The 12,694-nt window shown below is 51.7% G+C and overlaps 4 protein-coding genes across 4 annotated transcripts; 3 read left to right on the top strand and 1 right to left on the bottom strand.

Annotated features, from left to right (window-relative positions):
* Positions 1-41: 41 nt before the first annotated feature.
* CGCA056_v014091 (uncharacterized protein) lies at positions 42-1,656 on the top strand (the record flags this gene model as incomplete). The annotated part of the gene is made up of 2 exons (XM_037329333.1): positions 42-350; positions 451-1,656. The coding sequence occupies 2 exons, from the start codon at positions 42-44 to the stop codon at positions 1,654-1,656; spliced, it is 1,515 nt and encodes a 504-aa protein (XP_037172433.1).
* Positions 1,657-3,201: 1,545 nt separating this feature from the next.
* On the top strand, positions 3,202-4,383 carry CGCA056_v014090 (Uncharacterized protein; the record flags this gene model as incomplete). The annotated part of the gene is made up of 2 exons (XM_037329332.1): positions 3,202-4,125; positions 4,180-4,383. The coding sequence occupies 2 exons, from the start codon at positions 3,202-3,204 to the stop codon at positions 4,381-4,383; spliced, it is 1,128 nt and encodes a 375-aa protein (XP_037172434.1).
* A 539-nt stretch (positions 4,384-4,922) lies between these two features.
* CGCA056_v014089 (Reticulon-4-interacting protein 1) lies at positions 4,923-6,226 on the top strand (the record flags this gene model as incomplete). The annotated part of the gene is made up of 5 exons (XM_037329331.1): positions 4,923-5,110; positions 5,172-5,287; positions 5,347-5,517; positions 5,569-5,700; positions 5,757-6,226. The coding sequence occupies 5 exons, from the start codon at positions 4,923-4,925 to the stop codon at positions 6,224-6,226; spliced, it is 1,077 nt and encodes a 358-aa protein (XP_037172022.1).
* A 2,812-nt stretch (positions 6,227-9,038) lies between these two features.
* Positions 9,039-11,066, bottom strand: RTase-7 (putative RNA-directed DNA polymerase from transposon BS; the record flags this gene model as incomplete). Its single annotated transcript, XM_037329330.1, has 1 exon — positions 9,039-11,066. One exon carries the CDS (start codon positions 11,064-11,066, stop codon positions 9,039-9,041), a length of 2,028 nt encoding a protein of 675 aa, XP_037171878.1.
* Between the last annotated feature and the right edge of the window lie 1,628 nt (positions 11,067-12,694).

Genomic DNA, 12,694 nt, shown 5'->3' with positions numbered 1-12,694 from the left:
CTCGTGCAGGCTGCACAATAGTCTGCAGACGGACCGACAAGATGGCGCAAACCACCAGACTTCAGACCTTCCCCAACAAGCCCAGAGTGTTTGTTCTCACAGACATTTCCAACGAGCCCGACGACGCGGAGTCCCTCGTCCGCTACCTCCTCTACTCCAATCAGTTCCAAACCGAAGGTCTCGTCGCGGTTTCTTCGACATGGATGAAGAACAAGGTCTGTCCCCAGGACATTCGCAAGATCCTCGACGCCTACGCCGGCGCAGTCGGCAACCTCAACAAGCACACGCATCCCGACTACCCGTATCCCTCGGCGGACAGTCTCCGAGCCCTGGTCAAGTCGGGCCCACCGGTACGCAAACGACCCCCTACGCGATGAACCCCTTTTCGGCCAGAGAGAAAGATAGCTTCCATTTCGGTTTTCGGGATCCCGCTAATTGGTTTACGGACAGGTCTATGGTATGGCTGGCGTAGGTGCGGATAAGCCTTTGACCGACGGTGCCCAACTCCTTCTCGAAAGAATCGAGGCCGCTTCAGAAGACCCCTTGTGGGTGCTCGTCTGGGGTGGTACCAATGTCCTCGCCCAGGTCCTCCTGACCATCCGCGACAAGCACTCCCCCGAACAGGCGGCTAAGCTGCGCGCCAAGTTGAGAGTATACACCATCTCAGACCAAGACGACACCTCCGCGTGGATCCGCACCCAGTTCCCCGACATCTTCTATATCTCATCCATCCACGGCTGGAACCAGTACGGTCTTGCCGCCTGGACTGGTATCTCTGGCGACAAGTACTACGGCTTTGACCAGGGCGGCCCCGACTTCTCCAAGGTCTCGAAGCAGTGGATCAAGGAGAACATTCAGATTGGCCCCCTGGGATCCGCCTACCCGGATTATCTCTTCATCCCTGAGGGTGATACCCCTACCTTCCTGTACCTGATCCAGAACGGTCTCGGCGACCGCGAGCACCCTGAGTACGGATCATGGGGCGGTCGCTACGACCTGACGGACGCTAGCGACGCTGGCCAAAGAGGCAAGCACTACAGCGATATGTCGGATTCAGTTGTGGGCGCAGACGGCAAGACCTACCGTTCCAACCAAGCCACAATTTGGCGCTGGCGTGATACCTACCAGAACGACTTCGCTGCTCGTATGCAGTGGTCGCTCAACCCCGATGTGACATCAACAAACCACCACCCCATCGTGGTCGTCAATGGAAAGGGCGGATTGGAGCCTTTGTACTTCGAAGCTGAGGCCGACAGCACCATCGAGCTGGATGCTTCGGAGACGTACGACCCTGATGGCGACAACCTGACCTTCAAGTGGTGGCAATACCGCGAGCCCAGCGCGTCTCAGTGGCTTGTCCAGTTTGAGGTTGCGCATCTCGGAATTGAGAAGCTGGATGGGGATGGCAAGAAGATTAAGGTCACCGTGCCACCACCCGAGAAGTCCTGTTTGGAGTTGATCAGCCAGAAGCCCAAGGCTAAGGGCCAGCTGCTGCACTTGATCTTGGAAGTCACGGATAGTGGTTCCCCGGCTTTGACAAGCTACCGTCGCGTGCTGATTCAGGCTACGAACAAGGACCTGAGAGGGGGCAAGGACCTCAAGGATGGAGAGGGCCATGACGCTATTGGTGATGCTATGAAGGACTTTACTGGCTGAAATGAGTTATGAGGTATGACTTCAAAGAAACGTTGAAACACTTATTGCGAATATCCTGCGTGTTGCCTCATGCATTCCAAGTTCGAGTTTATGACGGCTGGTTGGGCTCGCGTGTGAGACAAGGCTTCCCCTTCCTTGAGTATGCCGCGTGAGAGGGAGTGCCCCATGCCCTCACGAACCTCTTCTGCATCGAGAATAGCCAAAATAAGCACTGACTGGGGACGAATCAGTACTAGGTAGGATAGCATAAGTCGTAAATGCTGGTGTCGGTATGCTTGACGAGTTCCCGTGTGAATTCAAGGCCGGTTCTCTCAATACGCCACATCTAACCCCATTCCCCTACATAGGGAGTCCTCATTGAAAACTATTTCAGTCCTGATTGCCCCTCACCTTGGGGTGCCTTTGCACGACCATGACGTACATCCATGACGAAAAGCGACCGAAACACCATGCAATAGCCCCCAGGGTATCTTCCTAGCCTGCAAGTTTAATGTGAACCAAGGGTTGACAGCCACGGAAGAAAAGTCTTGGGAGTCCCCTGGTGGCCACACGCCGCAGGGCTTCTCGCAGTGGATCCAATATATGGATCTTAGGGTTTTCAGCCTTCGCACAACCAGCAGGTCGGTTAGCTCAGTTGGTTAGAGCGTGGTACTAATACGACACCCGTCGTGTTGAGTAATGCCAAGGCCGGGAGTTCAAGCCTCCCACTGATCACAATCTTTTGCTCCGAAGCATTGCGCTTCTGTGAAAGTTGACTTTTTGCTGCATTTTAGAAATTTTGAGCGTAGCTGTGGATCCAGCTCCGATATCCGCCGGGAGATGCGGGGCGTGTGGGGCTGCAGCCGGGATCGGCAGACCCGTTCTTCGCCGATGGACCGTTTGCCAGGCCGAAGAGTCGCCGTGGCGGTTTGAAGAAAGAGGAGAGAAATGTGGCTTTTGGTAAGCCACCTCTATCGCCATGCTCAATCTAATCATCCGCCAAATAGATTACCGGCGCCGAGGATGGACGATTTCGGTGCGATTGTGATCTCCACCAACAAACTTCGGCGCCGAAGACATTGCTCAGCAAGAATCCTTCCATCAGAAGAAGGAAGTTCGTCCCAACGAATCCGGCTTCCGGACGCACGAGCCGAATGCTGCTCAAGCCGGACGACATAAAAATGCTCACACATTCCTGAGACGACTTGTCATCGCATTCGCCACGGCGAGAGGAGAGACAGCTCACTAGGGCAATTGGTAAGCCCCCGCAGAAATCCGCCCAGCCCACGGCCAGCCATTGTTGATCCAACAGCAGCTTTAGCGAGAGGACTAGGCATGCACAATGCTGTCATAGGACCCTAGATTGAATGCAGATTCCGAAGCTTATTTTTCCGCCTTCGGGGAGCTTCATCATTCCTCATAAAAAGCATTCGAGCTCTCGTATGATCGTTGTGGGCCACGATCTTCATCTTCTGCGCAGCTTAAGCCCGGCTCTCTCCCAGTTTCCCTTATTCCCACGCATCTTCCACAGTTCCATCTTCAGTGCGTCGAAGAACGAATCAAGACATGGAGATCGAAATTCCGGCAATTCACCCGGCGGTCGCCGTCAGAGCTCCCCGCGAGCCACTCATTCTCATCGATGCACCGACGTATCCACCCGATGCCGGCGAAGTCATTGTGAAGGTTGAATGGACTTCTTCGACACCTTACCACCTGCACCAGGCCGACGGAGGATTACTGATCGACATGTTCCCCCGCATTCTTGGCGACACCTTCGCAGGGACGGTGCTTATGGTTGGCCCCGGCCCGCATCATGTCGATCTCGAGGTTGGCGACAAAGTTCTGGGATACTCATTCCGCGACGTCAAGGATGGCAAAGAGAAGGCTGCACAGACGCTCATCACTGTACCGACATATTTGCTCGGCAAGATGCCGCAAGGCTTGACCATGCAAGAGGCTGTCACTGTTCCCGACAACATTGTCACCGTTTTCCAGGCCGCCGTCATGGATCTCGGCCTGCCGCTACCGTGGCCTATTCCCGAAGGATGGACCCCTCCGGAGGCCGACGCGCCGATTTTGCTTTGGGGCGGGGCCGGGTCCGTGGGAATGTACTCCATCGAAGTCTTCCGGCATTGGGGGTACAAGAACCTCGTCGTCGTCTCGAGCAAGAAGCATCACGAGTATTTGAAGTCCCTTGGCGCCACCGTCTGTTTCGATTACCGAGACAAGCATGTTGTCGATGAAATCCGAGAGTACCTTGGACCGCAAGGTGTGCCGTACGTGATCGACTGCATCGGGCACTTGACAGGGTCATTACGGCACATTACAAAACTGGCGGACAAGGACACCAAAGTCGCCGTGATGTTGCCGGTGGTCATCAGCGACCCGACAGAAATTCAAGCACCCGTCTATCAGATGACCGAGCCAGCCGAAGGGCAGTGGAAGGAGGGAGTTACTGTGAAGGGTGTTCGAACGCATTTTTATCTCAAGGTGAGATACATGCATTCCGATCGTGACGAATATTTCCATACTAACATCGACTAGAACCAACTCTTCAAAGACAAGATGCAGTGCGAGATTATTCCGACGTTACTCGAGCAGAAGGTCGTGCGGCCGAACCCTCAGAGGATAGTGGAAGGCGAGACACTGCTGGAAAGAGCACAGGATGCGATCGTGTTACTGAGAAACAAGGCAGTCAGTGGTGAGAGACTGGTCTGGCGAGTATCTGAAGATGATGCGGTAGTTTAAGCGTTGAAAGCCATCGTCACCCGCATTTTTTGCGGTCCAAAAGTTTTGAATGTCATGAGTTATTTTGGCATTTACCGAGGCCAACATTCTAAATGGCTCTCTCTACCTTCGAAATGCCTCGTAAATGTGACTCAGAAAGCCTTTGGAACCTATCTGGAAGCTCGTGGGTGATTGTGAACAGTGGTGTTTGTTGTGCGCTCCGTCGGAGACGCGACAGAACTGGCACGGGATTCAGAAAAGGCCGAATTGCGGTTCTGCAAATCTTTTCAGGCACTGCTCGCGTGCGTCCACTGTAAATTGAGACACGGAATTCCGCGCTAGAATGATCGCTTCGCTAGTCCTTGTGGTTCCAGGCGTGGGACAATCGCCTAGTGGAGTTGCATTTCCGGCTCCGCTCCGCATCCCACCCGGCTCAATCATTCCTCCGACCGCAACGAACTGTTCCCCTAGTAGGGCTTGCTCAGTGAGATCAACTGCGTATAACTTCATGGACATTCATCTCATTCTAACTTGTATTCCAGCTTCCCGTGCATACCACTATGGCCTCATTAATGTTGACTATCACGGCACCAAGCTACACCGACCCTTCGGGATACCAACTCTCCACCATACCCCAACCAGTTATTTCCGACCCTGCGGATGTCCTATTTCGGGTTCACGCAGCGAGTATCAACCCAGTCGATGTGAAGAAAGCGGCTGGTATTTTCAAGCTTGCGGTAAAGGAGAGGTGCGTGAAGCGCTCCATAACCCCCATCATTATGCGCAGTAGCTGAATTGATTGAGCATAGCTTTCCGTACCAGATTGGTTATGATTGCGCAGGGGTCGTAACCCAAGTCGGCAAAGACGTAAAAGGCATCAAAGTTGGAGACGAGGTATTTTCTCGCTTACCAGAAGCAAATCGAGGTAAGCACTTGGGTGAGCATGGAGGACCTGAATCTTGGTTTTGACGCATTATTTCACAGGAGCATGGAGCGAATATGCCAAGTGCCCGGAACAATATGTCGCATTGAAGCCTAAGAACGTTTCATTTGAGGATGCTGCATCGTTGCCGTTGGCCGCCATGACGGCGTTGCAGACATTAAGTCGATACCAGGGTTTGCTTGCGGGCAAAACGGTATTCATTCCCGCGGGCTGTGAGTTTTGTCTATCGATACAACCTAAGAAAATCACTGACAGGTTCACAGTGAGCGGAACAGGAGCATATGCTTGCCAGCTGGCGAAGAAGGTTTTCAATGCCGGCAAGGTGATCACCACCGTCTCGACTTCAAAGGTTGACCAAGTGCCCAAGCTGTTGGGAGAGGGCACAGTCGATCAAGGTGCGTATTTCATGACAAGCCCTTTTCCGGTTTCCTGGCTAATAGCAAGCACTTAGTGATTGATTATACCAAGGAGGATCCGACAAAGGTGATTCCACGCGTATCAGTGGACTTCATCTTGGACACGACGGGTGAAGCCATGTCTTTTCTTCATCTCATGGTTCCGTCAACCAGCCTTATTGTCTCCATTTCAACGCAGCCATCCGGCAACCAACTTCAGCAGTCCAGCGTGATGAAGCGACCTGATAATCCGCGACTCCCGTGGTTTGGGTGCTTGGTCTTAGACATATTCGACGCGTATCGTCGGACACGGGCTCGAAGATGGGGAGTGGCATATGAGTATTTGTTCCTTGACCCCAACGCAAAAGACCTCCAGACACTGGCCAGACATGCGGAAGAGGGAAAGATCACGCCGGTAGTTGGATGTACGGCGAATCTCAAAGATATTGAAGAAGTCAAGGCTGCGTGTGAGACAGTATACAACGGGAAGGGAGGGTTAGGCAAGACAGTGATTAGGGTTGGGTAGGAGACGCTAGACAAAGTGAAAAAACGATTTAGTATTTCAGGCTACTACTGCATCAACCAACGGGTTTAAGTTTTGCTGCATCTTTGGGGGCAAACGAGTGGGCGGAGAAAGAAGTTTTCTACTTTATTTTCTACTTTACTCCACACATGGGAGGTAGGTATGGTCGGGCTTGTACAGGTATGGTCGGGCTTGTACAGGTATGGTCGGGGCGCTCCCATTGTGTTGTCGAAGTCACTATCAAGGTGATGCATTAACAAGGGTCTTGACAAGAGAAGGATTGTGCATTTTATAAAGCTCATTCTTCTATCATTTTGCAAAGCTTTGATATGGATTTCCGGAGCAAACAGAATTAAATACACCGGTCTTTTATCATGCATCCAACGATGTTTCATTTGTTTCCTAAACTCCCCTATGATATTCGGTATATGATATGGAAACAGCACTACTACCAGCCCCAAGACTGGAGAGCGACTTTCGAGCCTTATCCCGAATTATGGTTTGCGTGGAACAATCAGTGTCTGGTTGAGAAAGGCAACGATACCATATGCAGAGAGGCGGAAATTGTGCGAAACGTAGTCCAGCCGGTATTCAAATTCCGACGATGGCGCACTTCTGTTGCATGTGTCAGCCACGATCATTTCCGAGTAAACTGGAATACCGACTGTGTCTGGCTTAAGCCTCGATCCAACTATTGTGGAATTGCCTTCGCTTGCAATGGAGCGCTGAGGGCGTCGCTTGATTCTCAATCCACTTGGCTAAACAACGTACAAACCCTGGTGCTTCAGGCTCCTTTTATCGGCAGTACCAAGAACCAAACCCTGCCGCATTATCTGCTTTGGGGTATCCGTTCCTACCTCACTAGCTTGAGAAAGGTTGTATGGGCAGTCAGAAGTGGAACTTTTCGCGGGTATATTCAAGAGCTGTGGTGCTACTTCCTGTTGAGATGGATGATCCGTCAACGCCCGCGATGGAAAAATGTAAAATGCCAACTACTGGATGCCAATCCACCAAGACATTCTGCATCATGGCGAAAAGAAGCACGTGAATGGAGTGAGTATATTGTGGAAGCTAAGCAACTAGACCTTCACACCTCTGGAGTATCAGAGGTCAGCGAAATCGAAGGTGCTGAGCAAAGCTTCGGAAATTCGTTTGGCGATGTTGTACGGGAATGCGGGAATAAGGATGGTCGTCTGTCCCTTTTTTACTAGTGTAACTGGAAGTTGCGTCTTGTCTTTCGTTTTGAATGGAATCCCCATCGCGTTTTCTAGACTTATCATTATTGAACTTTGCCTTAAGAGAACAATTTTGAAATAGACTGGGGACCGTTGTGGATATTAGACTTGATTTGAACTACAATTTTTGGATTTCAGCGAAGGTATCTAGCGTTTGCTATACCATCATGTTTACGTACTGGCAACATATATGGACTGTTGACGGAACACGATTAAACTTCGTCTGTCCTCATCAAGCGCTCGACCAATTACAGCTCGCCCGATGCGAGAGTTTGTATCCAGTAGGGTATAAATATGAAGCACGTAAAGAAGCTCCCAAGGTGATAGAACATAGTTCAGAGTAGTGACTCACACAGAATAGTCCCTATCAAACAAAGCACATCCCATTCGGAAAGAGGCCTCTACACTCGCGGACAACATCACACACATTGTCTTTTATCATGGCGCCAACGACATTTCATTTCTTCCCTCAGCTGCCATACGATATCCGATATGAAGTATGGAAAGAATATTACAGTCGTCCCATACACTGGGATACGCAACAGGTATTCAAACCAGGCCTCTGGTTTGAATGGACTCGCATTGGGTTCCGTTTCGACCCTTCTTACCAGCCACAGCAGTACTGCGATGACGAGATATGCAAAGAGGCAAACATTGTGAGAGACATCGTCCGTCCGATCTTCAAAATCCCCCAACGGTACAATACTCCTTACTACGAGCTCGCTCGTATCAACTGGAACACAGACTATATTTGGTTTCCGCCAGCACAGCCTCTCTTAGGGCTTCAGCTGGCGTTTGCAAAGATTTCATTGCTCAAAGAGACGCCTGCTACTACATCTTCTTGGCTCAGCAATGTACAAACACTAGTTTTATGCTCAGGCCCCCCCAGGTCTTCTCAGTACCGGCAACTCCCTTTTGACTTGTTCTGGGATCTTCGAACTTGCTTTGAAAGCCTAAGAAAGGTTGTATGGGCAGTCGAACCAAAGTTCAAACCGGGCGATGAACAGTATACACACCAGCTGCATTTTTACTTCATGTTAAGGTCGATGATGCCCAACTACCAGCCGTGGAGAACTGTGGAATGTACATTTTCGGAAACCTCTTCTTCTTTGATACCCTACCCACAACCCGTATGGAGTGATTACATCCAAGAAGCGAAGGAACTCGAGCTACAAGACTTCGACGTATCAGAGACGAGCGAAATCGAAGGTGCCGAGCAAGGTTTTTACCATTGGAAAGACGAGCCGAGCCCTATTGCTCTTTAGCTTTTACTGTCAACCTTTGGTGCTGACGGACTATTTTGTTGTTGTTGTTGTTGTTGTTCTATTTAACGCCGTGGCGGCAAAGGCGCAGCCGCCCTTGCGGCCGACCTCCCGAGGGGTATATGGCGTGGAGGGCCGCAGGCTCAAGCTATATACTCTACAGTACACGCCTCTTCCAAACGTCCTCCAAATCTTGCCTATAGGCTGCTACGTGTTCTATCCGTCCCTAGTTCCCGCTGGTTCCCTAGTTCCATTATACTCGTCAGTTCCTCTACGAGGAGGGGGTTCGTTACTAAGGCCTAGGTTCAGGCCTAGGCCCTAGTACCGCGGGCAGATCTTCTGGAAGAAGTCTGTCACGCAGAGAAAGGCCCAGAAGCCTTCATGATCAGTGGTTAGCCCCTTGTAGTACCGATCAAGAGATCCTATTGGTCCTATAGGCTCCTGTGGACTAGAAGGGTGGAGGGTGGGCCACTGAAGCCTCCTCACTAAGGTCTTTCGGCAGTAGACTAGGTGGTCTACCTCCTTTGCCTCCCCACAGGAGCAGGTAAGCAGTGCTTCTGTATGGTTAAAGCGTTGATGGTATTGTTCGAAGTCTCCATGGCCTGACCGGGCTGCTAGGAGATGATGGAGTATAGCCCGTGGTAGGGCTAGTTCAGGAGGGCAGGCGAGGGAAGCCTTAAGCCCTAGTTGGGTGTAGCGGGGTGTTGCCTCTTGCTTCCACCATTTTCTATACTGGCGGCATATGCGTTCTCTAGCTAGCCGTTTGATCCCTGACAGGGTGGCTAGTTGGCCCCTAGGGGCTGGCAGGGTTGTGCCCTCCTTGGCTAGGCTGTCTGCTTCCTCGTTTCCTTTGATGCCTTGGTGCCCTGGGGACCAATGGGTTCGTATGTCATACATCCTAGCTGCCTCTTGGATCTCAAGGAAGGCAGCTTGTGAGGAGTCTGGGACCCTGCCTCGGATCCCCTGGATAACGCTGGTATTATCGATACAGATGTGTATAGGCTGGCCCTGGGAGGTAAGGAGGGCTCGTCGGAGCCCTGCCCTCGCCCCCTCAGCCTCCCCATCAAACACTTCTGCTAAGCCGAGGCGGCCGCAGCCCTGGGCTATACGCTTGTTCTTACGGTATATAACAAAGCCAAACCCTGTGGCGCCATTAGGGGCTTTAGAGCCGTCTGAGTAGATAATAGTATGCTTCTCTGGTACAGTCTTAAGCCAGGCCTGGAAGATCCTCGCTGCTATTTCCTTCGTCTTTGTGGCTATAGGGTTATAGGACCCTGGGAGGTATTGCGGCTGTAGGAGTGCTGGCCTTGGACACTTGGGTAAGAGGCCAGCTGTTCTTTGGAGCCTGGTCTGCTGCCGCCCTGGCTGCAGAAGCCTTGGGACTAAGGGATGTTGTTGGTCAACCTTCTGTAGGCGTGTAGCAAAGCGTAGTCGCGCTGCCTCAAGGGCTACCTCTGCTGTAGGTAGGCCAGCATCTCGGATGAGGGCACTGGTTGGTGTGGTCCTCCAGACAGGTAGGATAGCCCTTGCTGCTGCTGTGATAACTTTTCCAACTCTACAGGCTAGGCCCTTCTGTCCTGTGCCAACTGTAGCTATCTGTAGAGTAGTGCTACTGCTAGTATTGGTGCTGCTGTTCAGGGCTGGTCTGGTCAGGCCTGCATACCAGGTCTCCGCTCCATATAGGGCTATTGGGAGGGCGCAAGCAAGAACTGCTTTTCGAACTGCAACTGCTGGGAGCCCCCCTTTAGTGTTTGTTAGGTGCCGTAGGAAATAGGCTACCTTCTTTGCTGCTGCTACCTTTATTGCTATATGGTGTTGGAAGGTGAGTCTCCTATCAAACCAGACCCCTAGCCATCTTATAGGCTTAGTTGAGGCCTTAATAGTTAGGCCTCTCGCTTGGATATCTGGTAGGTCTGTTGTCTGTTTATGTTTTCTGCTGAAGTGGATTGCCTCACACTTAGCTGGGTCAAAGGCGACTTTATTTTCCGTTCCCCAGCTGAGGATACTAGTGATCTCCTGGCCTAGGGCTGTAGCATTCTCTTCTAGCGAGGGGCTAGTAGCTACTAAGCCTATATCGTCTGCATAGCCAAACCGTAGCTTCTGATCGTCAGCTAGGATATCAGCTATATAGAGCAGGAAGAGGATAGGTGACAGCGGAGAGCCTTGCGGTAGTCCACAGGAAAGAGGGAAGTCCTCAGTAGTAGTATCCTCTAGCCTGACGCAGGCTGTTCGGCTGGAGGTGAAGGTGTAGACCAGTCTGATCAGGCTGCTAGGCCAGCCCTGCTGTCGTAGCCTGACAATAAGTCGGTTTCGTAAGACGGAATCAAACGCCCCCTTGACGTCCATTGTTGCTAGCGTCGCAGTAAGCCCTGTATCTAGAGCCCTCTCAATCTCATGGGTTAGACAGGTTGTGAGGTCAACTGCAGCCCTCCCTGGTAGGGCTCCAACCTGCTGTGGGCTGGCAGCCCCTTCTAGGATAGTAAGGTAGGCCATCCTTTTTGCTATCAGCCGCTCTAAGCCTTTGCCTAAGCAGGATAACAGGGATATCGGGCGCCAAGACCCAGTCTTAGAGAAGTCTGTTTTCCCCGGCTTCTGGATCATAACAACCTCTGCTTTGCGGAAGGGTCTAGGGAAGTAGCCTACCTGTACGCAGGCCTGGAAGAGCTGCTGTATAGGCCTAGCTACTAAACCCCAGGTGCATTGTAGTAACTTTGTAGTAATCCTATCAGTCCCAGGGGTTGTAGTCTCTGTTAGAGTAGCCTGGCGTACTTCCTCCATACTAACTGTATCCTGCCAGGGTATAAGACGCCTTGCGACTACTGGAATAGCAAAGGGGTTCCCAGGTAAGTCGTCTGCAGCACTAAATCGCTCTAATAAGGCCTTTCGAAGGGCCTGAGCCTTATCGAGGCTATTGCTGATCGTCCGTCCTTCTACTATGAGAGGTGGGGCTTTAACTGCTAAGCTAGACTTCCGCCAGCCTAAGATTTTATACAGGTCTTGGTCTGTCTTAACCTCTTCAATCTTAGCTATCCAGTAGGCGCGTTTTGCCCTTCTGACGGTTGTCAGGAAGACTTTCTGCTCCTCTAGGACAGGGGGAGGTATAACTAGCCCTGGTTCTTGGGCCTGTTGGCGCCTAGCCTTAATAGCAGCTCGGTGGGCTTCTGAGCAGTCTTCTGTCCACCAGGGGGCTCCCCTGCCCTGGTTAGTCCGTCTCTTACCTACAGCTTGAACGGCTGTGTGGAAGAGACTAACCAGTTGGGCAGCTAGAGTGTCCAGCTCCGCTGGGCTTGGGTGTTCCCCTGGGGTAGGCAGGGCTGCAGCCCCAGCCTTTACTAGGTCGATAAATCGGGGTAGGGCTGACTCTGGGACTGAGAGGTGGCTAGTCTGGCGTCCCTGTTCCTGGGCCTTGCCTATAGGGATAATTGTTGTAATAGCTTGGTGGTCAGCCCCTGGGTGTAGGTGTGGGCTAATATAAGCTTCAGCAAAGGGGATATTTGAGAAGGTCAGGTCGAGGGTATGCCCATGAGTATGGGTAGGGGCCCCAACTTCTCCAATAAACGACAGATCATAGACTTCAGCCCACTCTGCAATATCGTCGCCCTGGTTCCAGCTAGGGGTCCCAGGTTCCCAAGAGGAGTGGCGGGCATTAAGGTCCCCAGCGATAAGGGCTCTCTCTGGCGGTTGATAATCTAAAAGGAGGCTGGTTGCTTGGTTTATAGGCTCATCTGGCGGCCTATATATATTCATAATAGTGAGGTCGCCAGCTTTCACCCATAAGATATCTCTTGATTGGGTAGGTCTTTATTGCTGTATCTGCAGCCTTAGACCTTTACGTGTGTAGGTCATAACCCTAGGCCTTGTGTCTCTGCTGTTCCAGAAGTCAACTGGTACATAGGAGTTAAAGCCTGGGTGTGTGTTAATCTGCATCTTATCTCTATAGCCTACCCAGGGTTCCTGTATCAGGACTATGTCGA

This window comes from Colletotrichum aenigma (genome assembly GCF_013390185.1).
Source record: "Colletotrichum aenigma strain Cg56 chromosome Unknown KSG_Cg56_contig10, whole genome shotgun sequence".
Taxonomy (NCBI): Eukaryota; Fungi; Ascomycota; class Sordariomycetes; order Glomerellales; family Glomerellaceae; genus Colletotrichum; species Colletotrichum aenigma.
Note: the sequence above shows the minus strand (reverse complement) of the source record. Positions and strands in the feature narration are given on the sequence as shown.